This window comes from Mobula birostris, chromosome 9, assembly GCF_030028105.1.
Source record: "Mobula birostris isolate sMobBir1 chromosome 9, sMobBir1.hap1, whole genome shotgun sequence".
NCBI classification, from domain to species: Eukaryota; Metazoa; Chordata; class Chondrichthyes; order Myliobatiformes; family Myliobatidae; genus Mobula; species Mobula birostris.
In genome coordinates this window covers 134,315,960-134,337,005 of record NC_092378.1, presented here as the reverse complement: position 1 = coordinate 134,337,005, position 21,046 = coordinate 134,315,960, and the positions used below count along the sequence as shown (strand labels likewise).

General features: G+C 42.4%; 1 protein-coding gene across 7 annotated transcripts in view; it reads right to left on the bottom strand.

Moving 5' to 3' along the window:
* Positions 1–19,753, bottom strand: part of mapk8ip3 (mitogen-activated protein kinase 8 interacting protein 3) — a 198,219-nt gene extending 178,466 nt beyond the window's left edge. For all 7 annotated transcript variants that reach the window (XM_072268888.1, XM_072268891.1, XM_072268889.1 and 4 more), the window contains exon 1: positions 19,319–19,753. In XM_072268888.1, coding sequence (XP_072124989.1) covers positions 19,319–19,618 — 300 coding nt within the window. In that variant the 5' untranslated portion in view covers positions 19,619–19,753. The remainder of the gene's footprint in view (positions 1–19,318) is intronic.
* Positions 19,754–21,046: the final 1,293 nt, after the last annotated feature.

Genomic DNA, 21,046 nt, shown 5'->3' with positions numbered 1-21,046 from the left:
GATGATGGGAACGTGGAGCTGACTTCAGCTATGAATGTATTAAATGGAGGAGAAGGCTTGAGTGGGCAAAAAAGCCCAGTCCTGCTCCCAATTTGTATGACAAATCGCCTGTCCTGACCCAGCCGTGGAAGGGTCTGTATGAAGCACACTGATCTCATCAGCCACCTCAGAACCCACAAAATGGAATGAGATTGCCTAAAAAAATAAATAAATAAAAGCACAGCATGAAAAATAATTTTTAGCATTTTCCATATTTTGTGGTGCTTCCCTACAGCAGGCGCCACGAAGAATGGAAAAGGTAGCAAAACAATGATACTTCCACAAAATCCATTGGCTGAGTGAGTGAACCACTGGCAATGGCATCTGCTGGGGCAACATCTATAGCACTGAGACCAAGTATGTTCTGTCTGGTCCAATAGATACATTACATCATCTGTACGCCCAACACCAAGCTCCCACAACAGGCACCCTTCTCCAAGCATCAGCATGGCAACAGAGTCCTTGGCAGATAAAGGAAATGACTCAAAGGTGCTCTCAAAGTCACCGTAAAGAGGTGTAACATCCCCAATGACTCATGGCAATCTCTGCTTCATGGCCAAAGTGGAGAAGAGGCCTCCAAGACAATGTTAAGAACCTCAAGTCCATTCACCAGGAGCAAAAAGAAGCCTGGTGCACGTACCAAACTATCCCCTCTCCTGTCCTGTCCAGCACCTCCTGACCCACCTGTGGAAGAGTCTGTGAGAACCATACTGATCTCATCAGCCATCTATAAACTCACAAAATAGAATGGGGCTGTGTAAAAAGAGGACAGCATGCATAATAAAGATAGATATATTCATAGAATTGCGATAGGAACTAAATGTCACCAAACAAACCCTATATTTAATAATATAAATTTAACTTTAAAGCCAAGTAGTGGAAATGTATCTTTTTGCTTTACATACTCATCACATGTATCCTTAAATGGTGTCATATTCTTAACTCAGTGGATAACTTACAGAAGCTGGGCCTCTGTACCTCCCTCTGCAATTGGATCCTCCACTTCCTAACCGGAAGACCACAGTCTCTGTAGGTTGGTGATAATATCTCCTCCTCGCTGATGATCAACACTGGTGCACCTCAGGGGTGTGTGCTTAGCCCACTGCTCTACTCTCTATATACCCATGACTGCGTGCCTAGGCATAGCTCAAATGCCACCTATAAATTTGCTGACGATACAACCATTGTAGTTAGAATCTTAAATGGAGATAAGAGGGCGTACAGGAGTGAGATATACCAGCTAGTTGAGTGGTGTCACAGCAACAACCTCGCACTCAATGTCAGTAAGACGAAAGAGCTGATTGTGGACTTCAGGAAAGGTAAGGCAAAGGAATATACACCAATCCTCATAGGGGGATCAGAACAGGAGAGAGTGAGCAGTTTCAAGTTCCTGGGTGTCAAGATCTCTGAGGACATATTGATGCAGCTATAAAGAAGGCAAGACTGTGACTATAATTCATTAGGAGTTTGAAAAGATTCGGCATGTCAACAAAAACACTTAAAAACTTTGATAGATATACCGTGGAGAGCATTCTGACAGGCAGCATCACTGTCTGGTATGAGGGGGCCGAAATTTATTTGGCTTCATCTTGGGTACTAGCCTACAAAGTACCCAGGACATCTTCAAGGAGCAGTGTCTCAGAAAGGCAGCGTCCATTATGAGGGACCCCCCACCCCCCACCCCCAGGGCACTCCTTTTTCTCACTGTTACCATCAGGTAGGAGGTACAGAAGCCTGAAGGCACACACTCACTGATTCAGGAACAGCTTTTTTCCCCTCTGCCATCTGATTCCTAAATGAACATTGAACCCATGAACACACCTCACTTTTTAAAAAAAATTATTTTACAGCATCTTCAGATTTCCTCGTGTTTGTGAATATATCTTATTGCTGTTTTTGCGCTATTTTTAATCTATTCAATATACATATACAGTAATTGATTGCTTTATTCTTCTATATTATGTATTGCATTGAACTACTGCTGCTAAGTTAACAAATTTCACGACACACGCTGGTGACAATAAACCTGATTCTGATTCTGATTCTGCAATTGTGACTGGAACACGTCTCACAAACACAGAGGATGGATGCTTCAACAGAATTTCAAACTAATTATCTGAGAAAACACTAGAGGCAGCAGATGCCAGAATCTGGAGCAAAGAAAACCAAACTGCTCAAGGAATCAGTGGGTCAAGCAACATCTACAGAGCCAAAGTGATCATCTGCGCAAGAGATTTACCAGTATAAACTTTTTTAACCAGTAGTTGTGACTCAGAATGTAATTAAAAGCTCAACAATCTAACCTTTTGAGGCCTTCACTTTTACAGTTTTGCCAGCGCTCTTAAAGATAGCGGAGTGAAGGGATATGGGGAGAAGGCAGGAAAAGGTGCTGATTGTGGATGATCAGCCATGATCACAGTGAATGGTCGTGCTGGCTCGAAGGGCCGAATGGCCTACTCCTGCACCTATTGTCTATCGTCACTCACAATAGCCTCCCCAGTTCACAGCTTCTACCTAACTGGCCTGGAGAAGGATATAATAATGCATCCTGCGGAAACAGGGAAATTACTGACAGTAACTTCAGGACTTCGTTTAATTGTCCATGTATGTGCTACAGACATCACTAACAGGCTTTTTTTTTAATCCAGTTGCAAAATTGAGTACTAACAGCAGTTATTCCCATTGAGAATTCTAGGCAACATATGCTCAAACATGGTCTGAAAAATACCAGAAGAAATACACAACTCAATGTTAGCAAATTTTTTTTTAGGAAAATTGTAATAAGTTCTCACCTCAGGTAATAGTCTGATTAATTTGAATTTCCATTTCATTCCTTAAACATTTTTAAGGAAAACACAGTAGAAACCAGTTGGAAACTACTAAAATACAAGAAGTTGCATCCAAATTATCTGCTTTCTTTTAAACTGACCTTCAATTAACATACCGGATACGAGAAATTATATGCATGTTGCAAGGTTTTGATAGACTAGAAGACAATTTAGTCAAGGAAAGGAAGGACAAATAATCTCTGAAATATATGCAATGGTATTTTCTACTGGAATCTATTAATGAAGATGCATTCTTCTGAAATCTGTTGATAAAGAACGGGACACTATGGGGAGAAAGAGGATTAGTCAGGGTCAATGTGGATTGATGAAAGGGAAAATCACATTTTGCCAATCTGTGAGAGTTAAGATTGTGACGAGCAAAGAAGATTCAATGAAACAGTGATCACCTGCATTTGGACTTTCAAAAGGCCTTCAGTGAAATGCCACACAACATTATTGATTACAAATACATACTTTAGGGGTAATATTTTAGTGTGGACAGAGGATTGGTTAATAGACAATAAAAAGATAATTTTTATGCTGCAAGACTGTGACAAATCAGGTGTTGCAGACATTAGTGTTCTGTGGGTGAGGTAACAGCAAATGGCATAGACTGTGGGAAAGCAGGGAGCTCCAAACACAAGGCAATCTGCAAATGCTGGAAATCCAAGGTAAAACACACAAAATGCTGGAGGATCTCAGCAGGCCAGGCAGCATCCATGGAAACGAATAAACAGTCTTTTTTCAGGCTGAAACCCTTCATCAGGACTGAGAAAAAAAGATGAGAAGTCAGAGTAAGAAGGTGGGGGGAGGGGAAGAAGTAGTACAAGGTGATAGAGAAACTGGGAGGGGGAGGGGTGAAGTGAAGAGTTGGGAAGAGATAACGAGCTGGAGGGGGAATCTGATAGAAGAGGGTAGACTTTTCAAAGTAAAGTTCAAGCCTAATCCTTTGACTGCTTTATTTGGTATTGTTGGAGGAAAGAGTATTATTTTGGAGCCATCTGATTTACACATTTTGGCTTTTATGTCTCTTATGGCCAGAAGGACGCTTTTGCTTAAATGGAAAAATGTGGCCCCTCCTATTCACGCCCAATGGTTATGTGATGTGATGTCATGTTTAAATTTAGAGAAGATTCAATGTTCAATCTTTGAATCTAATCAAGACTTTCAAACATCGTAGGGACCTTTTCTGAATTATTTTAAAAACCTTTGATTTGCTGTTAAAGCACAGGTGATGACTAACAATCTTTTTTCTTTTTTTTTCTACTAATCAGCTTCGGTCTTGGCAGTGGGTTAGATTTTTTTAATATAATAAAATTATTATTTTTCAATGTTATGAACTAATTGACTTGTACGACTATAGGGTAAGGAGCCTTTATACGCAATTTAGCTCAATGTATTGACATATTTTTTTCCTGTACTCTGTGTGTGTGTGTGTGTGTGTGTGTGTGTGTGTGTGTGTGTGTGTGTGTATATATCTAATATATCGAAAGAGAGTAGAAGATCATGGAAGAAAGGGAAGGAAAGGAACACCAGAGAGAGGTGATGGGCAGATAAGGAATTAGGAGAGAGGGGGAAACAGGAATGGGGAAATGGTGAAGGGGGTGGGGCAATTACCAGAAGTTTGAAAATTCAATGTTCATGTGATCGGGTTGGAGGCCAGCCAAACAGAATATAAGGTAATGCTCCTCCAACCTGAGAGTGGCCTCATCACAGCAGCGACGTGTCAGAATGACAATGGGAAGTGGAATTACAATGGGTGGCTACCGGGAGATCTCGCTTTCTCTGGCGGACGGAGCATAGGTGCTCGGCGGAGTGGTCTGCCAAATTAAGTGGTCTCACTGATAATCAGGAGGCCACACTGCGAGCACTGGACACAGTACATGACCCCAACAGACTCACAGGTGAAGTAACATTTCACCTGGCAGGAGTGTTTGGGGCCCTGAATGGTAGCAAGGGAGGAGGTGCAGGGGCAGGTGTAGCACTTGTTCCACTTGCAAGGATAAGTGCCAGGAGGGAGATGGGTGGGGAGGGTCGAGTGGACGAGAGAGTCGCAAAGGGAGCGATCTCTGTGGAAAGTGGGAAGAGGAGAGGGAAAGATGTGCTTGGTGGGATCCCGTTGGAGATGGCAGAAGTTACAGCGAATTAATGCTGGATGCAGAAGCTGGTGGGGTGGTGGGTGAGGACGAGAGGAACCCTATCCCTGGTGTGGCGGCGGGAGGATGGGATGAGGGCAGATGCGCGTGAAATGGAAAAGATGCAGGCAAGGATAGCGTTGATGGTAGAGGAAGGAAAGCCCCGTTCTTTGAAGAAGGAAGATATCTCGTTAGTTTTGGAATGAAAAGCCTCATCCTGAGAGCAGATGTGGCAGAGGCAGAGGAACTGAGAGAAGGGAATGGCAGTTTTACAAGTGACAGGGTGGAAAGAGGTAGTGGTGAGAATCAGTGGGTTTATAAAAGATATCAGTAGCTGGACAGTCTCCAGAGACAAAGAAATTGAGAAAGGAGGAGTTCATCTATTTTGGAAGAAAAACTAGGAGGATGAACTACTTAAAAATAAACGGAAACTGAATGAAAGGTGTTGATGTTCAGGGATGCCCGTGCCCCTCTGGAAATAACTGAAAATTAGTATGCAATTAGGAACACAAAAATGCTTTCAGCGCAGGAGGACTGGAGGATTTGAGTACAAGTGTAGGAATGCCATGTGCAAATTAAATAGAGCACTGGTGAGATCAAGCCTAGAATACTGTGTACAGGCTTTGTCCTCTATCAAAGGATATACCAGTACAGTGCAAAAGTTTTAGGCACATATATACAGCTAGCACGCACAAGACTTTTGCACAGTCCTGTATTTGTCAGCTTAGGGCAGAGAACAAGCTTGTAAATCCATTGGGAGCAAAGATGTCAGGAATAGCAAGGGTGAGGTGCCAGGGTGTAGTGTGGGACAGGTGGCAGAAAAGGAGCGCCAGTGGTGGCAGGTTGCACAGGTGCAGCCCCAGATACCAGGCAAGGTCATTTGTTTCCAAGCAACTGGTTTACTGATCATTACAGAATGCCTCTCCTTACAGACTCCTTCCCCTCTCCTTTCCCCTTCTCTCAACCATGATTCCCCTCTTCCTACCCCTTCCCACTCTCAGTCCACAATGGAGACCCATATCAGAATCCGGTTCCTCGTCACTCACATATGTCATGATATTGTATTTTTGCAGCAGCAATACAGTGAAATAAATAAAATAATTACAAGTACTGTACAAAAGTCTTAGGCACCCTAGCATATGTGCCCCGGACTTTTTGCATAGTACTCTAATTGTGGTACTGAAGGGTTCACCAGATTGACTGATAGGATTAAGAGAATAAGCAAACTGGCCCTAAACTCATCAAGGTTTAGAGAATAAGAGGCAATCTCATCAAAACTTACAAAATTCTCAAGGGGCATGGCAAAGTAGATTCTTCCCTTTCCCAAGACGTTTACAAACAGAAGATGTGAATGCTAAGGGGCCAACTGTTCAGAACAGAGATGAAAATAAATCATTTCACACAGGGCATAGTGAAACTTTAGATTCTCTACCAAAGAGGTCTGTGGAGGCTCAGTCACTTTGAGTACTTTTAGGTAGAGAGAGTGCAGCACTGTATAGTGAATGGGTGGGTGTCAAACGCAGGGGGAAATTTGAACTGGAGCCTGAAGTCTTGCTCCTGTGTGAGTAAGCTATGTTTATCAATATCATCACAGTGGAGTCCATCTGTGATCCCAGCCATGGAACCTTTATTTTCAATGCCAAAATATGAGCACTTCCTTTATGGTGGGAAGGGGGATGAGGGTAGGAGCAAGCACGTGATCACTGTACCCTTTTCTTACCATTAATGACACAACAACCCATTATGCCAACTCCTATAGAGTGCCTTAACCCCCCAAAACCAACTCAGCACAAGGAATGGGCATTTGGGTTTGGAACCATGACTAAGAATTTAAATATAGATTGGAAATTCTATATGAGCAGGCATCATGCTTGCGATACATTTCCAATAAGTTTCACCATTTTCAAATATTAGTTTATAAGAATTCATTAGCTTATAAGAGTTCTTTAGAATTTTTAAAACGTGATGGAGACAGACGTGAGAAGCACAGAGGAACATCCAGAGAAATTTCTGAAATGCCCAGTTCGCTGCCGCTGCTACTGTGCCAATGAGAATCTCCGGAGGGAAGGCCCCAAAATCCCCGGCTTTGCCTGCTGCTGGCGACCGAGGCTGGGGTCGAAGCGTTCGGCAGAGATGGTGCTCGGTACTCTGTGTCGAAGGGCTTATCAGAACTCAAAGTTTTCGGACGACTCAGAGTCGGACTGTGGTCGGGCACGGCAGAGAGAGTTTTCTTCCTTCTCCCGTCTGCGTGAGATGTGGGACTTTCGAGAGACTTTGAACTTTTTTTACTGTGCCCATGGCCTGTTCTACATCAAGTTATGGTATTGTTGCACTGTTGTAACTATATGTTATAATTATGTGTTTTTTGTTAGTTTTTCAGTCTTGGTCTGTCCTGTGTTTTTGTGATATCACACCGGAGGAATATTGTATCATTTCTTAATGCATGCATTACTAAATGACAATAAAAGAGGACTGTGTCCTCATAATCTAATCTAACTCAGTCTTTTGATTTCATCAACATCTACTTTGTATTGATGAGACACACAGTGTGAAAACCTACATTTGGGAGACTAATATGTCATGCTTCCGGAGGTATATCGGGGCTGCACTTCCATTACATGTTACCAAAGAAGCTCAGCGGGAGGTATATTACGACAGCAGATCAAAAGATGCAACAGCACAAATTCCTGTCCAGTTACGTTTGACAGGCAGGAAATTGCACAGAACCAACAAATGATCCGAATTAATCAAGTTAGAGTCATAGAGCAATATCGTAGAGATACAGGCCCAATGGATCTACACTGACCTAACAGCAGAGCAGTACACACAAATACAGGTCCTCCGGCCTAACCAGTCCTTACTAAACACAGTGCCCATCCAGCTAGTCCCAATTTCCTGCACCTCTGTGTACCTGTCTAACTGATTCTTAAATTATACTTAACCATAGCCTCTGGCAGCTTATTCTACACACTAGCAATCTTCACTGTGTAAAGTGGCCCTTCAGGTCCCATTTAAATCTTTCCCCTCTCACCCTAAACCTAGCCTCAAATTTAGACCCTTATTACTTGATACTACATGCAGCCCTGCTGAAGATAATCAAATGCCAACAGAGGCAAAGGTCATAGTGGAAAGGTTGCAACACCTTTCAGTGTCAGAGGCTCTCGATTTTAATCAAATATGCATGAATGGAGGCCTCCAGATTAAAGTGGAAGCCTGCATCACAACCCAAAGTGTTTCTAGACTTTTTCATGTACTATACCCTTCAATTCAGCAACTGTTCTTCCTTCCAAATGGCTTTCCAATTGCATTCAACCATCTTTCTCAATAAGATCCATCAGTCAAATCCAATTGATATAGCTCAAGCATTAGGAGTTATTAAATATTTATACCAAACTATACAACATCAGATCTATAATCTACCTTGGCACCAGAGATGAAATACAAAGTCAACAAGGTTGTTAGTGCACTCTGGAAGGACTACTGCCCTGCATCGGGTATCATTTTTCAGAAAAAGTATAAAACCAAGTCTCCCATCAACTGGATGCATTCAAAGGGGAGAACAAGCAAGTTATCCTTGACTATCTGCTCAATATTTATTCCTCCATCCACATTATTTAAATATACCCTCAAATTGCTATTTACATGCCTGACAATATAATAATCGGTTACTACATTTCGTATATTACAACATACATGCTGTATTGGCTACAAAACGCTCAAGAATGATTCAAGGCTATGAAGGTCATTATTTAAATGAAAATCTGCTCATTTGCCTGAATATTTTCATTAAATCTCATAGGTTCAAACAGGCCATAACTGCTTAATAATTCCAATCAGCACTTTAGGCCTTCAATCACAGCAGCCTAAATATTCAATCATGAAGTATTTCCAACATGTGATTGAAAGGAGTGAAAAAAATAAAAGATAATGAAACCTAATGCACACAAATAAAATCTTAATCGTTGGCTTTGGTACACGTGTCAGACCCGTGCGCAGAAGCTCTTGGAAGCAAAGCAATGATGCTGTTCAGCTTGCAATGAGAGTCTGATGAAACACTAAAACATGAATATTAGTAAAGGAAGAGAGTGGGTCAGTGGGCTAAATTTTAATGAGCAGATTAAAGCCTGCTGGAGAGCAAAAGCTACCACTGAGAGTTGCTGTTAAGTGCTTCAGCTAGGGCACAGCATGCAGTTGAGCTGGGGCTTCCCGCATAAATCCTGAAATTTTACAATGGTATTTGTACATCCATACTGAAGCACCAGGACTCATGCACATCTTGTGATTAAGAAACAGCCCCACTTCAGCTCTGGAAGATACTAAACACAGTGACATTTTTCAAAAGATTAGATTTATTTGTCAAACGTACATTGAAGCATACAGTGAAATGCATCATCGTTGGTGCTGTGCTGGGGGCTGCCTGCAAGAGTCACCACGCTTCCAGCGTCAACATAGTTGGCCCACAACTTACTAATCCTAAACAATTAGTTTTATTGGAAAGTGGGAGGAAACGCACATGGTCACAGGGAGAACGTAGAAACTCCTCACAGACAGCAGTGGGAACTGAACCCCAGTCTCCCTATCGCCGGGAAACTCTAATCACTACACTACCATTTCAGTACACTTTTCCATGGGTTTCACGTTTTCTAGACCAGGAAGTTTTATTGTACTCAGCACGTTGCTTTATAAAATGTTCCACATACTGACCTTAAGGAGAAAACACCAAAATACTAGAGATTTTAGACTTACTTTACACAAAATAATGGCCACTTTTCCACAGTCTGAAATAAAAAAGTATTCCAAATGATTCTCTTCCAAAGACTTTTTAGAGAGTGCATGTAAAACACACATTGAATCAGGTGGAATATCAGCATTACACCCTGGCCATTGTTTCTTCCCGCTAATTCAAAGAGTACTGGTTCAGATGTGGCGACTAATCAGCATTGCATCTGATCCCGTAAATTTCCCAACAGAGAAGTTCAGTTAAAACTCGCCTCCGAGTTTGCAATTGATATCGTCCTCATTACACCATGACCGAGTGTCATTACCCTTGACATTATGCAGACAACTGTTAAACTGGATATTTAAGTTCTAATATGAAACAACAGACCAGAACTTCACTTTTGATCAAGCATTACATGTGTGCAAAGGGCATCAACTGTCAGTTGCAGCATTTGCTCACTCATTTCTAATGGAAGTGAATGTGTGGGCTGAGGTCAGCCGCAGGCCCATGCTATCCATTCTATTTAATTCAAGCAGCTGTAGACAAATCCCTCCCCCTGTGCAAGGTGGTGCCGCACATTAATGACTATTAATTGTCCAGATCATTTAAAAAAGTCTATTTCTGACAGCATAAAATCTGCATACTTAGGGCTCCTATCTTGCACCTTGTAGATGACAGAAGGTCTTTGGGGAGCCTGAACGCGAGTCATTCACCACAGGAAACCAACATCTGACCTGCTTTCACAGCTGCAGTACTAATGACGCTGGTGCAATTGGGTTCAAAGCTGAATAATCATCTCGAAGGGCATTGATGGTGGAAATTCAGCAATGGTAATGTCTGTAAATTTGAAGGGTGGGCGGGGGTTAACCTCTTCCATGGGAGGTGGCAACTGCAGTTTAGCAACTTCCCATTTGCCTCATGCCTCAATGTTGCTTAGCTTTTACTGTTGCTCCACTTTCAGAGGCTGATGGATGAAGCTGAACATTGTGGTATCAGCTCACATCACAATTCTGCCAGTAAATATTCCTCACTGGCATTGACTGCCATCTCCAAATCTTACTGTTGTTTCACAGTATGTCACAGAGCCTCCTGATAGCCTCTGGATTACTACTTCTCTCTCCATTTCCATGCCTTCCAGAAAGATCTCCACTGCAGTGTCTGAAAGTACATTTTCTCACAGATGCTGAGCCTGTCTTCAATGTTCTTGGCACCATCTGTGGACATAACGTAACCCCACTCCACTACCCAAAGAAGTTTAGACTAGCTTTAAGCAGACTTGGAACAATGATTCTGCATTTTTTTCTTTCCACAGACACTGCCTGGCCAGTCAAGGATTTTAGAATTTTTTTTCCCTCGTTTCAGATTTCCAGCATCTCCATTTTTTTTTGCTTCAAAAGCATTAGGTAAAGCAGGCTCATTTTAAATTGTGCTGTTACAAGGCATTCATGAAATTGGGCTTCCTCCTGAGAACACGTAGGGTGAGGATGGCTCTTTCCATGCAGAAATCATGGGACCAAATAAAGCTGATATCTTCCCTGCAGTGCAGTCACGAGTTACTCCTGTACTATCAGCCTGTACTATCAGCTTTGCAACTGGTACCTAACTCTACCATTACACAGAATCTGACTGTCTTCCACCATCCAAACCTAACCAAGATTAAAATAAAGCACATAGCACACCATCCAAGGCTAACCAAGATTAAAATAAAGCACATAGCAAATAAGAAAATCAGCCGTAACATACAGAACTCTGACAATAAGTCACACTCTGACCTTCCAAGTTTCTGCATCTATCTCGTTAATGCTTTCACAAGCAAAACTCCATACAAATCAATGGCAACACATACAAAATGCTGAAGGGACTCAGCAGGTCAGGCACCATCTATGGAAAGGAGTAACCAGTCAACATTTCCAGTTAGTCAGTCAGTCCTGATGAAGGGTCTCAGGCCACAACGTCAATTGTTTGTTCCTCTCTATAGATGCTGCCTGACCTACTGAGTTCCTCCAGCATTTTGTGTGCATTGCTCTGGATTTCCAGCATCTGCAGAATCTCTCGAGTTTACAAGTATCAATAATCATGCTTCTCTCAACAGCCCAGTCAAAGAATAAAGGTGCAATTTTGAGTGTGGTGCTGAAGGGAGTGTGATTAATCTTTTTTCCTTTCCATTTAAAAAAAAATCAATGATTTCTCACAAAATAAACAGGAATAAAAACCAATGAAGAGAGGACTCAGATGAATCAGGGAGCATTCTTTTTGTGAGGTGCCCACTATTATTACAATAATAATGATGTACAAAATTAAATATTCCTCCAAACAATTTATTGCATCTTTTAATTCAAGTAAATTATTCCAATTATTTAAAAATTCTCAAATTATTATTTTAGCTGTCACAGGATACAATTCTAACAACAAAAATGTTGAAGAAAGAAACTTCTTATACAAAATTTGATTTCAGAGCAAAAATACTTATAACAGCCCTTCAAAACATCAGTGAGTAAAGTCAAAGTCAGACATGCATACCAGATGGTACTGGGTTTAATCAGTCCTAGTTCCATGTGGATTAGTTGATGGAAGATGTGCCTGGAAGCTGTGGAAGTGAGCGAGGTCCTCAATGAATACTTCTCTTCGGTATTCACCAATGAGAGGGAACTTGATGATGGTGAGGACAATATGAGTGAGGTTGATGTTCTGGAGCATGTTGATATTAAGGGAGAGGAGGTGTTGGAGTTGTTAAAATACATTAGGACGGATAAGTCCCCGGGGCCTGACGGAATATTCCCCAGGCTGCTCCACGAGGCGAGGAAAGAGATTGCTGAGCCTCTGGCTAGGATCTTTATGTCCTCGTTGTCCACGAGAATGGTACCGGAGAATTGGAGGGAGGTGAATGTTGTCCCCTTGTTCAAAAAAGGTAGTAGGGATAGTCTGGGTAATTATAGACCAGTGAGCCTTATGTCTGTGGTGGGAAAGCTGTTGGAAAAGATTCTTAGAGATAGGATCTCTGGGCATTTAGAGAATCATGGTCTGATCAGGGACAGTCAGCATGGCTTTGTGAAGGGCAGATCGTGTCTAACAAGCCTGATAAGAGTTCTTTGAGGAGGTGACCAGGCATATAGATGAGGGTAGTGCAATGGATGTGATCTATATGGATTTTAGTAAGGCATTTGACAAGGTTCCACACAGTAGGCTTATTCAGAAAGTCAGAAGGCATGGGATCCAGGGAAGTTTGGCCAGGTGGATTCAGAATTGGCTTGCCTGCAGAAAGCAGAGGGTCGTGGTGGAGGGAGTACATTCAGATTGGAGGATTGTGACTAGTGGTGTCCCACAAGGATCTGTTCTGGGACCTCTACTTTCTGTGATTTTTATTAACCACCTGGATGTGGGGGTAGAAGGGTGGGTTGGCAAGTTTGCAGATGACACAAAGGTTGGTGGTGTTGTAGATAGTGTAGAGGATTGTCAAAGATTGCAGAGAGACACTGATAGGACGCAGAAGTGGGCTGAGATGTGGCAAATGGAGTTCAACCCAGAGAAGTGTGAGGTGGTACACTTTAGAAGGACAAACTCCAAGGCAGAGTACAAAGTAAATGGCAGGATACTTGGTAGTGTGGAGGAGCAGAGGGATCTGGGGGTACATGTCCACAGAACCCTGAAAGTTGCCTCACAGGTGGATAGGGTAGTTAAGCTTATGAGGTGTTAGCTTTCATAAGTCAAGGGATAGAGTTTAAGAGTTGCGATGTAATGATGCAGTTCTATAAAACTCTGGTTAGGTCACACTTGGAGTACTGTGTCCAGTTCTGATCTCCTCACTATAGGAAGGATGTGAAAGCATTGGAAAGGGTACAGAGGAGATTTACCAGGATGCTGCCTGGTTTGGAGAGTATGCATTATGATCAGAGATTAAGGGAGCTAGGGCTTTACTCTTTGGAGAGAAGGAGGATGAGAGGAGACATGATAGAGGTGTACAAGATAATAAGAGGAATAGATAGAGTGGACAGCCAGTACCTCTTCCCCAGGGCGCCACTGCTCAATACAAGAGGACATGGCTTTAAGGTAAGGGGTGGGAAGTTCAAGGGGGATATTAGAGGAAGGTTTTTTACTCAGAGAGTGGTTGGTGCGTGGAATGCACTGCCTGAGTCAGTGGTGGAGGCAGATACACTAGTGAAGTTTAAGAGACTACTAGACAGGTATATGGAGGAATTTTAAGGTGGGGGCTTATATGGGAGGCAGGGTTTGAGGGTTGGCACAACATTGTGGGCTGAAGGGCCTGTACTGTGCTGTACTATTCTATGTTCTATTATGGGGATACAACTCCTAAAGAACTGTAATATCAATAATGGAAGGATTCTAGTTCAACCCATTATTCAATAATCTGGAGTTTCTTTTATGCGGGGCACTGGGATTGCCAGTCCCACATCATACCTTAGTATAAATAGCCTGAAGGTAGCATTACTTCTTTTAAGTTTCTCTCATCTGAACTTACCACTAGTTTATCTGAAGTTATGTAATAAACCTTTAATTTCAAAAGAAGAACAAGGACTCATTTTAATTTGCATGCTACTTTTAGCAAATAAATTACTTTTATGGGTAGATAAATTACACACCAAAATACTTCACAGCCTTTATTTCGGAACTTAAATCTTTGCTGGAATTCCATGTCAGGTTCAGATTTATTAGCACTGTTGTGAAATTTGTTGTTCTATGGCAGGGATAAAGTGCCTGACATAAAATTACAAGATTACATAACAAACAAATAAGGCAGAAAAGGAGTAACAATATAGTGTTCATGGACTATAGGAAATCTGATGACAGAGGGGAAAGAAATGGTTTCTGAATCACTGAGTGTGGGATCTCAGGCTCATGTACTTCCTCCGATGACGAGAAGGAATGTACTGAATGGTGAGAGATCCGATCTTAATGATGGATCCCGTTTTCTAGAGGCACTGCATTTGAGCCTTCACACCGGGCTGTGACGCACCCCATCAGAGTTCTCTCTGCTGTACATCCATAGAAATGTACACGAGCCTTTGGTGACATACCAAATCTCCTCAAACTCCTAATAAAGCAGAGCCGCTGGTGTACCTTCTGCATGATGCATCACTGCGTTGGGACGAGTGTAAATGCTCCTAGATGCTGACACCCAGAAACGAAGCTAGCTTCACCCTTTCTACCACTGATCCCTTGATGAGGACTGGCGAGCATTCTCCCAACTTCCTCTTGCCTGAAGTCCATAAATAGTTCCTCTGGTCTTAATGACATTTCAGTGCAAGGTGGCTGTTGTGGCACCATTCAAACAGCTAAACTATCTCACTCCCGTACACCTCCTGTTCACCATCTGAGATTTAACCATCAACAGTGGTGTCATCTGCGTATTTATAAAGGGCGTTTGAGCTGTGCTTAGCCACGTAGTCACAGGTGTGGAGAGAGTAGATTTGCGCGCTAAGCAGGCATCCATGAGTATATTGTCAGTGTGGAAAAAACATCATCACTGATTTATACTGTCTGTGCCCTTTTGATGAGGAAATCAAGGATCCAGTTGCAGAGGGAGGTAGAGAGGCCCAGGTTTAGAAGTCTGGTGATTATTATTGAGGGGATAATGCTATAGGATGCAGAGCTACATTTGGTAAACAGTAGACTGACATGTGCTGTTGTTGTTCAGGTGCTCCAAAACAAAGTGGAGTGCCAGTGGGATTGCAATCACTGTGGACCGGTTATGGCAGTAGGCTAATTACAGTGGTCCAGGTCCTTGCTCAGGCAGGAGTTAATTCTAGCCATAACCAACCTCTCGAAACACTTCATAACAGCAGATGTATTGCCAATCAATAGTTGTTGACACAGCTCACCCTGCCCTTCATGGGCACTGGTATGTGTACTGCCCTTCTGGAGCATATGGGAAGAGCAACGCCAAGCATTTACATTTTACAACACTAGGAAAACCACCAAATCCAGAAACAATGCAATTCATAAACTTAGTAGTACTATTGTTGTTCCTTTCCGCACCTTGAGGCACGTCGGGCAGCAATTTGCTGTTTCTTTAACAATTTTTTATCCTTTTTTTTGACAAGGTTGAGTTGCTAGCTCAACACTCAACTGAGCATGGATGGAAAGCGTGCAAGGAGCCGGCCAGATTCAAACCCCAGGACCACTCGCTTCAAAGCCCAGTGCGGATGCCACTCCACCACCAGCCGACTTAATAGTGCGGCACCACTATCATTGGATTGCGAATCAAGATATGCGGAAAATCCAAGCTACAGTACAGGATATAAAGGGAAGAGTGAGCGGTAATGGAAAATATCACAGCAATATCCACGTTGTAACACTGATTGTTTGATGAAGATAGAAGAGATCAATGCTGCATCTTACTTGGCAGATACATAAAGTCATGGTGCAATATAGGACATGGAAGTTCAACTTGAAATATCAAATATATGGGAGCCTGTGCTGCTCTATTGCAGAATGGATAGTCAATTGCAAATTTATAATAATAATAATGAATGAATGACTTAATGCAATTGTAACAGATGCATGCCCTGGTGTAGATCACATAATCGGTATTAAAGCTTAATATGACTTGGCATGAAGAACGATACAGGCTGCATGAACTAATATAGAGCAATTAGACAGAACTTCCAATGTGAACTGGTATGGGAATGCAATGCACCTCGAGTGATCAGGTTGGAATAGATCCATGCAGCAGCATCATCCACAGCATTCATAATATTCTACAAATTATTTTTCACTTTACTTTTTTTACCTTCATCAGTAAACACTGAATAGTCTCCGGCATTTCTACAAAATTACATTTAGATGATCATGCTCTATAAAATTATTATTAATACATACATGACGACTCATCAGCATCCCAAAGGATCCAAATTGGGGATACATAATTAAACTTTGGCAGTGGTCATGAGACAAAATTAGTGAAAAATTATTCAAGATCTGGCAGAATTGCTCACGACAATAATCTAGTGCCATGCTAGGGCAAATATATTATTTTTGAAATAATTTTATTAATTGCACTTTAGTGTAGGCTTTAAATCTTCAAATTTCTTGGACTCATCAGGTCGAAAGACATCAATGCAAGGGAACAAAATGTTTTCAAATCCAAAGTAAACATTTGCCAGAAAAGCAATGGCATCAAGCAGCATTCCAGAACATATATTATTCATCTTATACATTCTAAAGTCCCTTTATTCTTAGGTTTAAACGATTACACATTATAAACACACACAGGCTCAAAGACAGGCAAAATGCCTGATCTCTGCCAGCAGGCCGGTCATTAAAATGAGAATGCAAAGCTTAAGATCTTATTTCTACTCTAGATTCATAGTTGGTCAGCAAGGCTTTCACGGCTTTATGAAACCTGGCAGCTGAAGGGAAGCAAAAGTCACTGAAGGGACAAGTAAACCAAGAAAAGCAAGTTGGCTTCCAATCTGTCCACCAAGCTTATTATTTTCCTACAATTAGAAGCTGCTTACCAAGAAGGTTTCCATTCTTCTTAAGAATCTTTACTCCAGCCTTTCTAAAAATATATCCAAATGACTTCTAAGTTGCAGTAAGTGTAAGCCAAGAAAGTAACTGCAGACAAGATACTTAGCTGCAGAGTTCAGTGATATGATACTTCTGAATTGATTGTGGGTTCAAGTTCTATGATAGTGTTTTTAAACACAAAATCTGATCATGTATAGCAGAACTGAGAGTGTCAAATGGCAGCATATCAGCCAGTATACCAAGACATGAAACCATGGTTTCACTTGCCTCTCAGGAGGTGTCCCAGTCAGATCAAAAACTCAATAGCATTACTGCATTTCAAAGTAGACCCCCCCCCCATATCAATAAATTTAACCTCACAATCTCAAAAGAGATTGTATGGGCACAATCCTATTGCTGTTCGTGCAACCATGCTGGATGCAAAGTGGCAAAAACATTGTTTCCTACTTCACAAAAATAACTTGGGCTTCTTTATTCAGATGTTTGGGACATCCCAAAGTGATGAAAGCTGCTAAATAAATCAAAATATGTTTCTTTCCACGAGGACAGCATCTCAGCAGAGATTGATGCTCATTACCCACTATCAGCAGAGGGCACTTGAGAGTGAATAGTGATAGAAATGGACCAATATTAGCCAAGGAATACTAGTCGAGGCTAAGAATAGGAAATATTGCCTCAAGATCGGTTAACTTGGTACAGGTTACTACCCAGGAAGATCCTTAGCATGATTGCAAGACTCTATGCCATGTAAAACATCTGTTGGAAAGCCCAACATCTGTACGTTTTCAGATGTTTTCTTTCCTAATGATCAAGTCGTCTAAGAAATCAATCTCATCTCCTTCCACAAGCGATGCATGCAAGCTCGCTTTCGATGCTTAAAGCAAAGTTTGGATAGGTACGTGGCTGGCAGGGGTATGGAGGGCTATGGTCCTAGTGCAGGTCAATGGGAGTAGGCAGTTTAAATGGTTTTGGCATGGACTAGAAGGGCCAAAGGGCCTGTTTCTGAACTGCACTTCTCCATAACACAATGGAATCTAGAATCAGCTTCAGCATATTCAATAAAAAAATTCTGGGCTGTTTCTATTTTGACATTCTAAATAACCAAAATACATTCATTATAGATTATTAGGGTTTTTTATTATTAGCAACATGGCAGCCAACATTCCTCAAAGTTGTTTTTTTTTGATTAAATATGTTCAAGGGTCCTCACTTCTCCTCCGCTCTCCAACCACCATCCTTCAACAATCACGTCTACTTTTTATGGAAGGCTTGTATTTCTCCCAGAATGAATGAACTCAATATGGATCCCTTAGGGAAGGCCCACATTCGAAAGGTTTAGACTACCATCATGGCTCCCTGCGCGTTTTCCATCTTAGCCGAACCCACCCTCAATTAACTCAAATGCCACATCGACCACCAACGATCAGATGCTACTATCAAAGCCAAAAGCTGTAAAAAAAAACTGACTGAATTATTCTTACTGCCCAGTGTTTTCAGCCTTCTGTATCTGCAAGTTCAAATCACACAGATTATGCGCTACCTATTAAATTTAAAAGCAAATGTAAACAGCTGCCTGAACATGTAACGCATAAATCGGGATATGAAGATACAAAGTCAATTTCAGAGATTATTTTACTAATAAAATCCCGCAGAAAAACAACTGCCAAATTTGTAATCCACACAAAACCGGGAATATGTATTCAGATGGGACTAGAATGGTAGGCAGGAGGTTTCATGATGGCATGTGCATACGCAGTTGATGAACCCAGTCATTACGGAACACATCTCTACATGATGACAGTAACGCAAACCAAACACTCCTGCGACTGAAACCCGGTTACCGATAACAATCAGACAGCAAAACGCTCCTGCACACAACTCGGAGACGCTGCAGAAAGAAATCCGCTCAGAGAGCATGAAAACGATAGTGGGCAGAAAACAGTATGTTAGTTGTATAACTATTTAGTTTAAATGTAAACAATTATGTCGGCAATAAAATCGTAGGCAGTCGTCCAGGAAAAATTAAATTACCACACAGAGATTGAGATGACAGATAGCAGGGGGAGGGAGGGGTACATCTGACAAATTGTTAGGGAAGAGGGACTCACCTCCTCCGCCTGTTTCCTGAGTGACTTCTCTCTTTCGTACTGGGTGAGGAGCTGTTCGTTGTCTTCTCGAAGCAGCTCCAGCTCCACTTCGTGTTCCTGGTTCTCGGTGAAGACCGAGTCGAGGTTCTCCAGAACGTTGACCACCAGCGGCATAAGCTCCTTCACCACCTCTTCGTCGTATTTGTGGATGAGGCGCTCGAACTCGCGGTAGATGCTGTTGGCCAGGCCCGAGACCCGCTCGGACATGACCGAGACGGAGCAGTCATCCTGGTAAACCACCCCGTCATCTAGCTCCATCATCTTTGTGAGTGATAGTAGGGGGAAAATAACCGGGGGAGGAAGGGGGGGAATAAATACACGCCCCGGTGGGGAAGAGAGAAAATAAGCAGTCAGATGTACACCAATGCAGTCTCAGTGCACCTTAATGCAACGCCCCGTCCCCATCTCACCCACCCGCTTCACCCCTCTCCCTCCTCTCCCTCTCCGCAGCGACTACAAGATGTCTAAGCGCACAAGGCGAGAACAATGCTGGCCGGGTGACTCTCTGCAAACAAAAGCCTTCCCTGCCTGCGCCCTTCTCTCTGCATCCCCAGCCCCACGGTCTCAGGCTGCTGTCATCTGTGCCGATCTGACGTCAGGACACGGGATGTCTGCATTGTGGGAAATGGGATCGCAACCTCCCTCCCTCCGCTGCAGCCGCGGCGCTCTGCTGCAAACTCCAGGCTGCTCGGCGCCGGCTCATTATTATTTCAGATGACAGCGGCTCTGCCCCTCCCTGTTGGAACAAAAAAAAAGGCACCGGAGAAGATGCATTAAATGATTGACAAGTATCGTTCGAGAAACCGAGTTTCCACCCATCAATTCGACCAAGGAGGCAGGGCACGGCTTTTTGTTTCTGGAAAGCTCAAGAATAATTTTTTTAAAATCTGAGTGTATTTGATATAGATAACATATTTACACTATCGGGAGAGATAAAATGAGCAGCTGAGATACAAAGTAATCATTAATATTTCCATGTGGAAATTGGGAGGTTGTTTGGCTCACTTTACCGAATGTGTAGTTGCCAGTAAGGCTACCATTTATTACCTATCTTTCATTTAGCCGCCTCGAACTACTGCAGTCCATGTGGCGAAGACACTCTCATTCAATTCCTTGTACTGTATTAAGTTGCGGGATTTTGAGCAGACAGCAATAAACAGTGACGTTGCTACGTCGGGATTGTTTATGACTGCGAGGGGAACCCTAGGCATACTTCTACTCCTAGTATGCCTGTTAGTGATAGAAGTTTGCTGTTGAGGTAATCTTCTGAGTTGCCTCAATCCATCTAGTTAAATAGATGGGCTTCAGCCAGAAAGCACTGCTGAGTGGTGGAAGGAGAGGGTGCCAATTGAGCAGAGTTTTCCTTGAAGATGGTGTCCAGAGCTCCAAATGTTGTGCAGAGTTGCATGCATGGAGGCAAGCGTAGACCATCCATCACAATCCTGCAACGATTTCAAGATGGTTGGAAGGCTTTGTGGACCTGGTCACTTTTTTAAATACCCACCTTTGATCTGGCTCTTGCCACCATATGTGGCTGGTCCAGATTAATTTCTGGTTAATGATAACTTGAATAGCAAGGACTTGGTACATATAGGCAACAATGATATAGGTAGGAAAGACAAGGAGGTCCTGAAGAGAGATTTTAGGGAGCTAGGTAGAAAGCTGAAGAAGAGGACCACCAGGAAACTG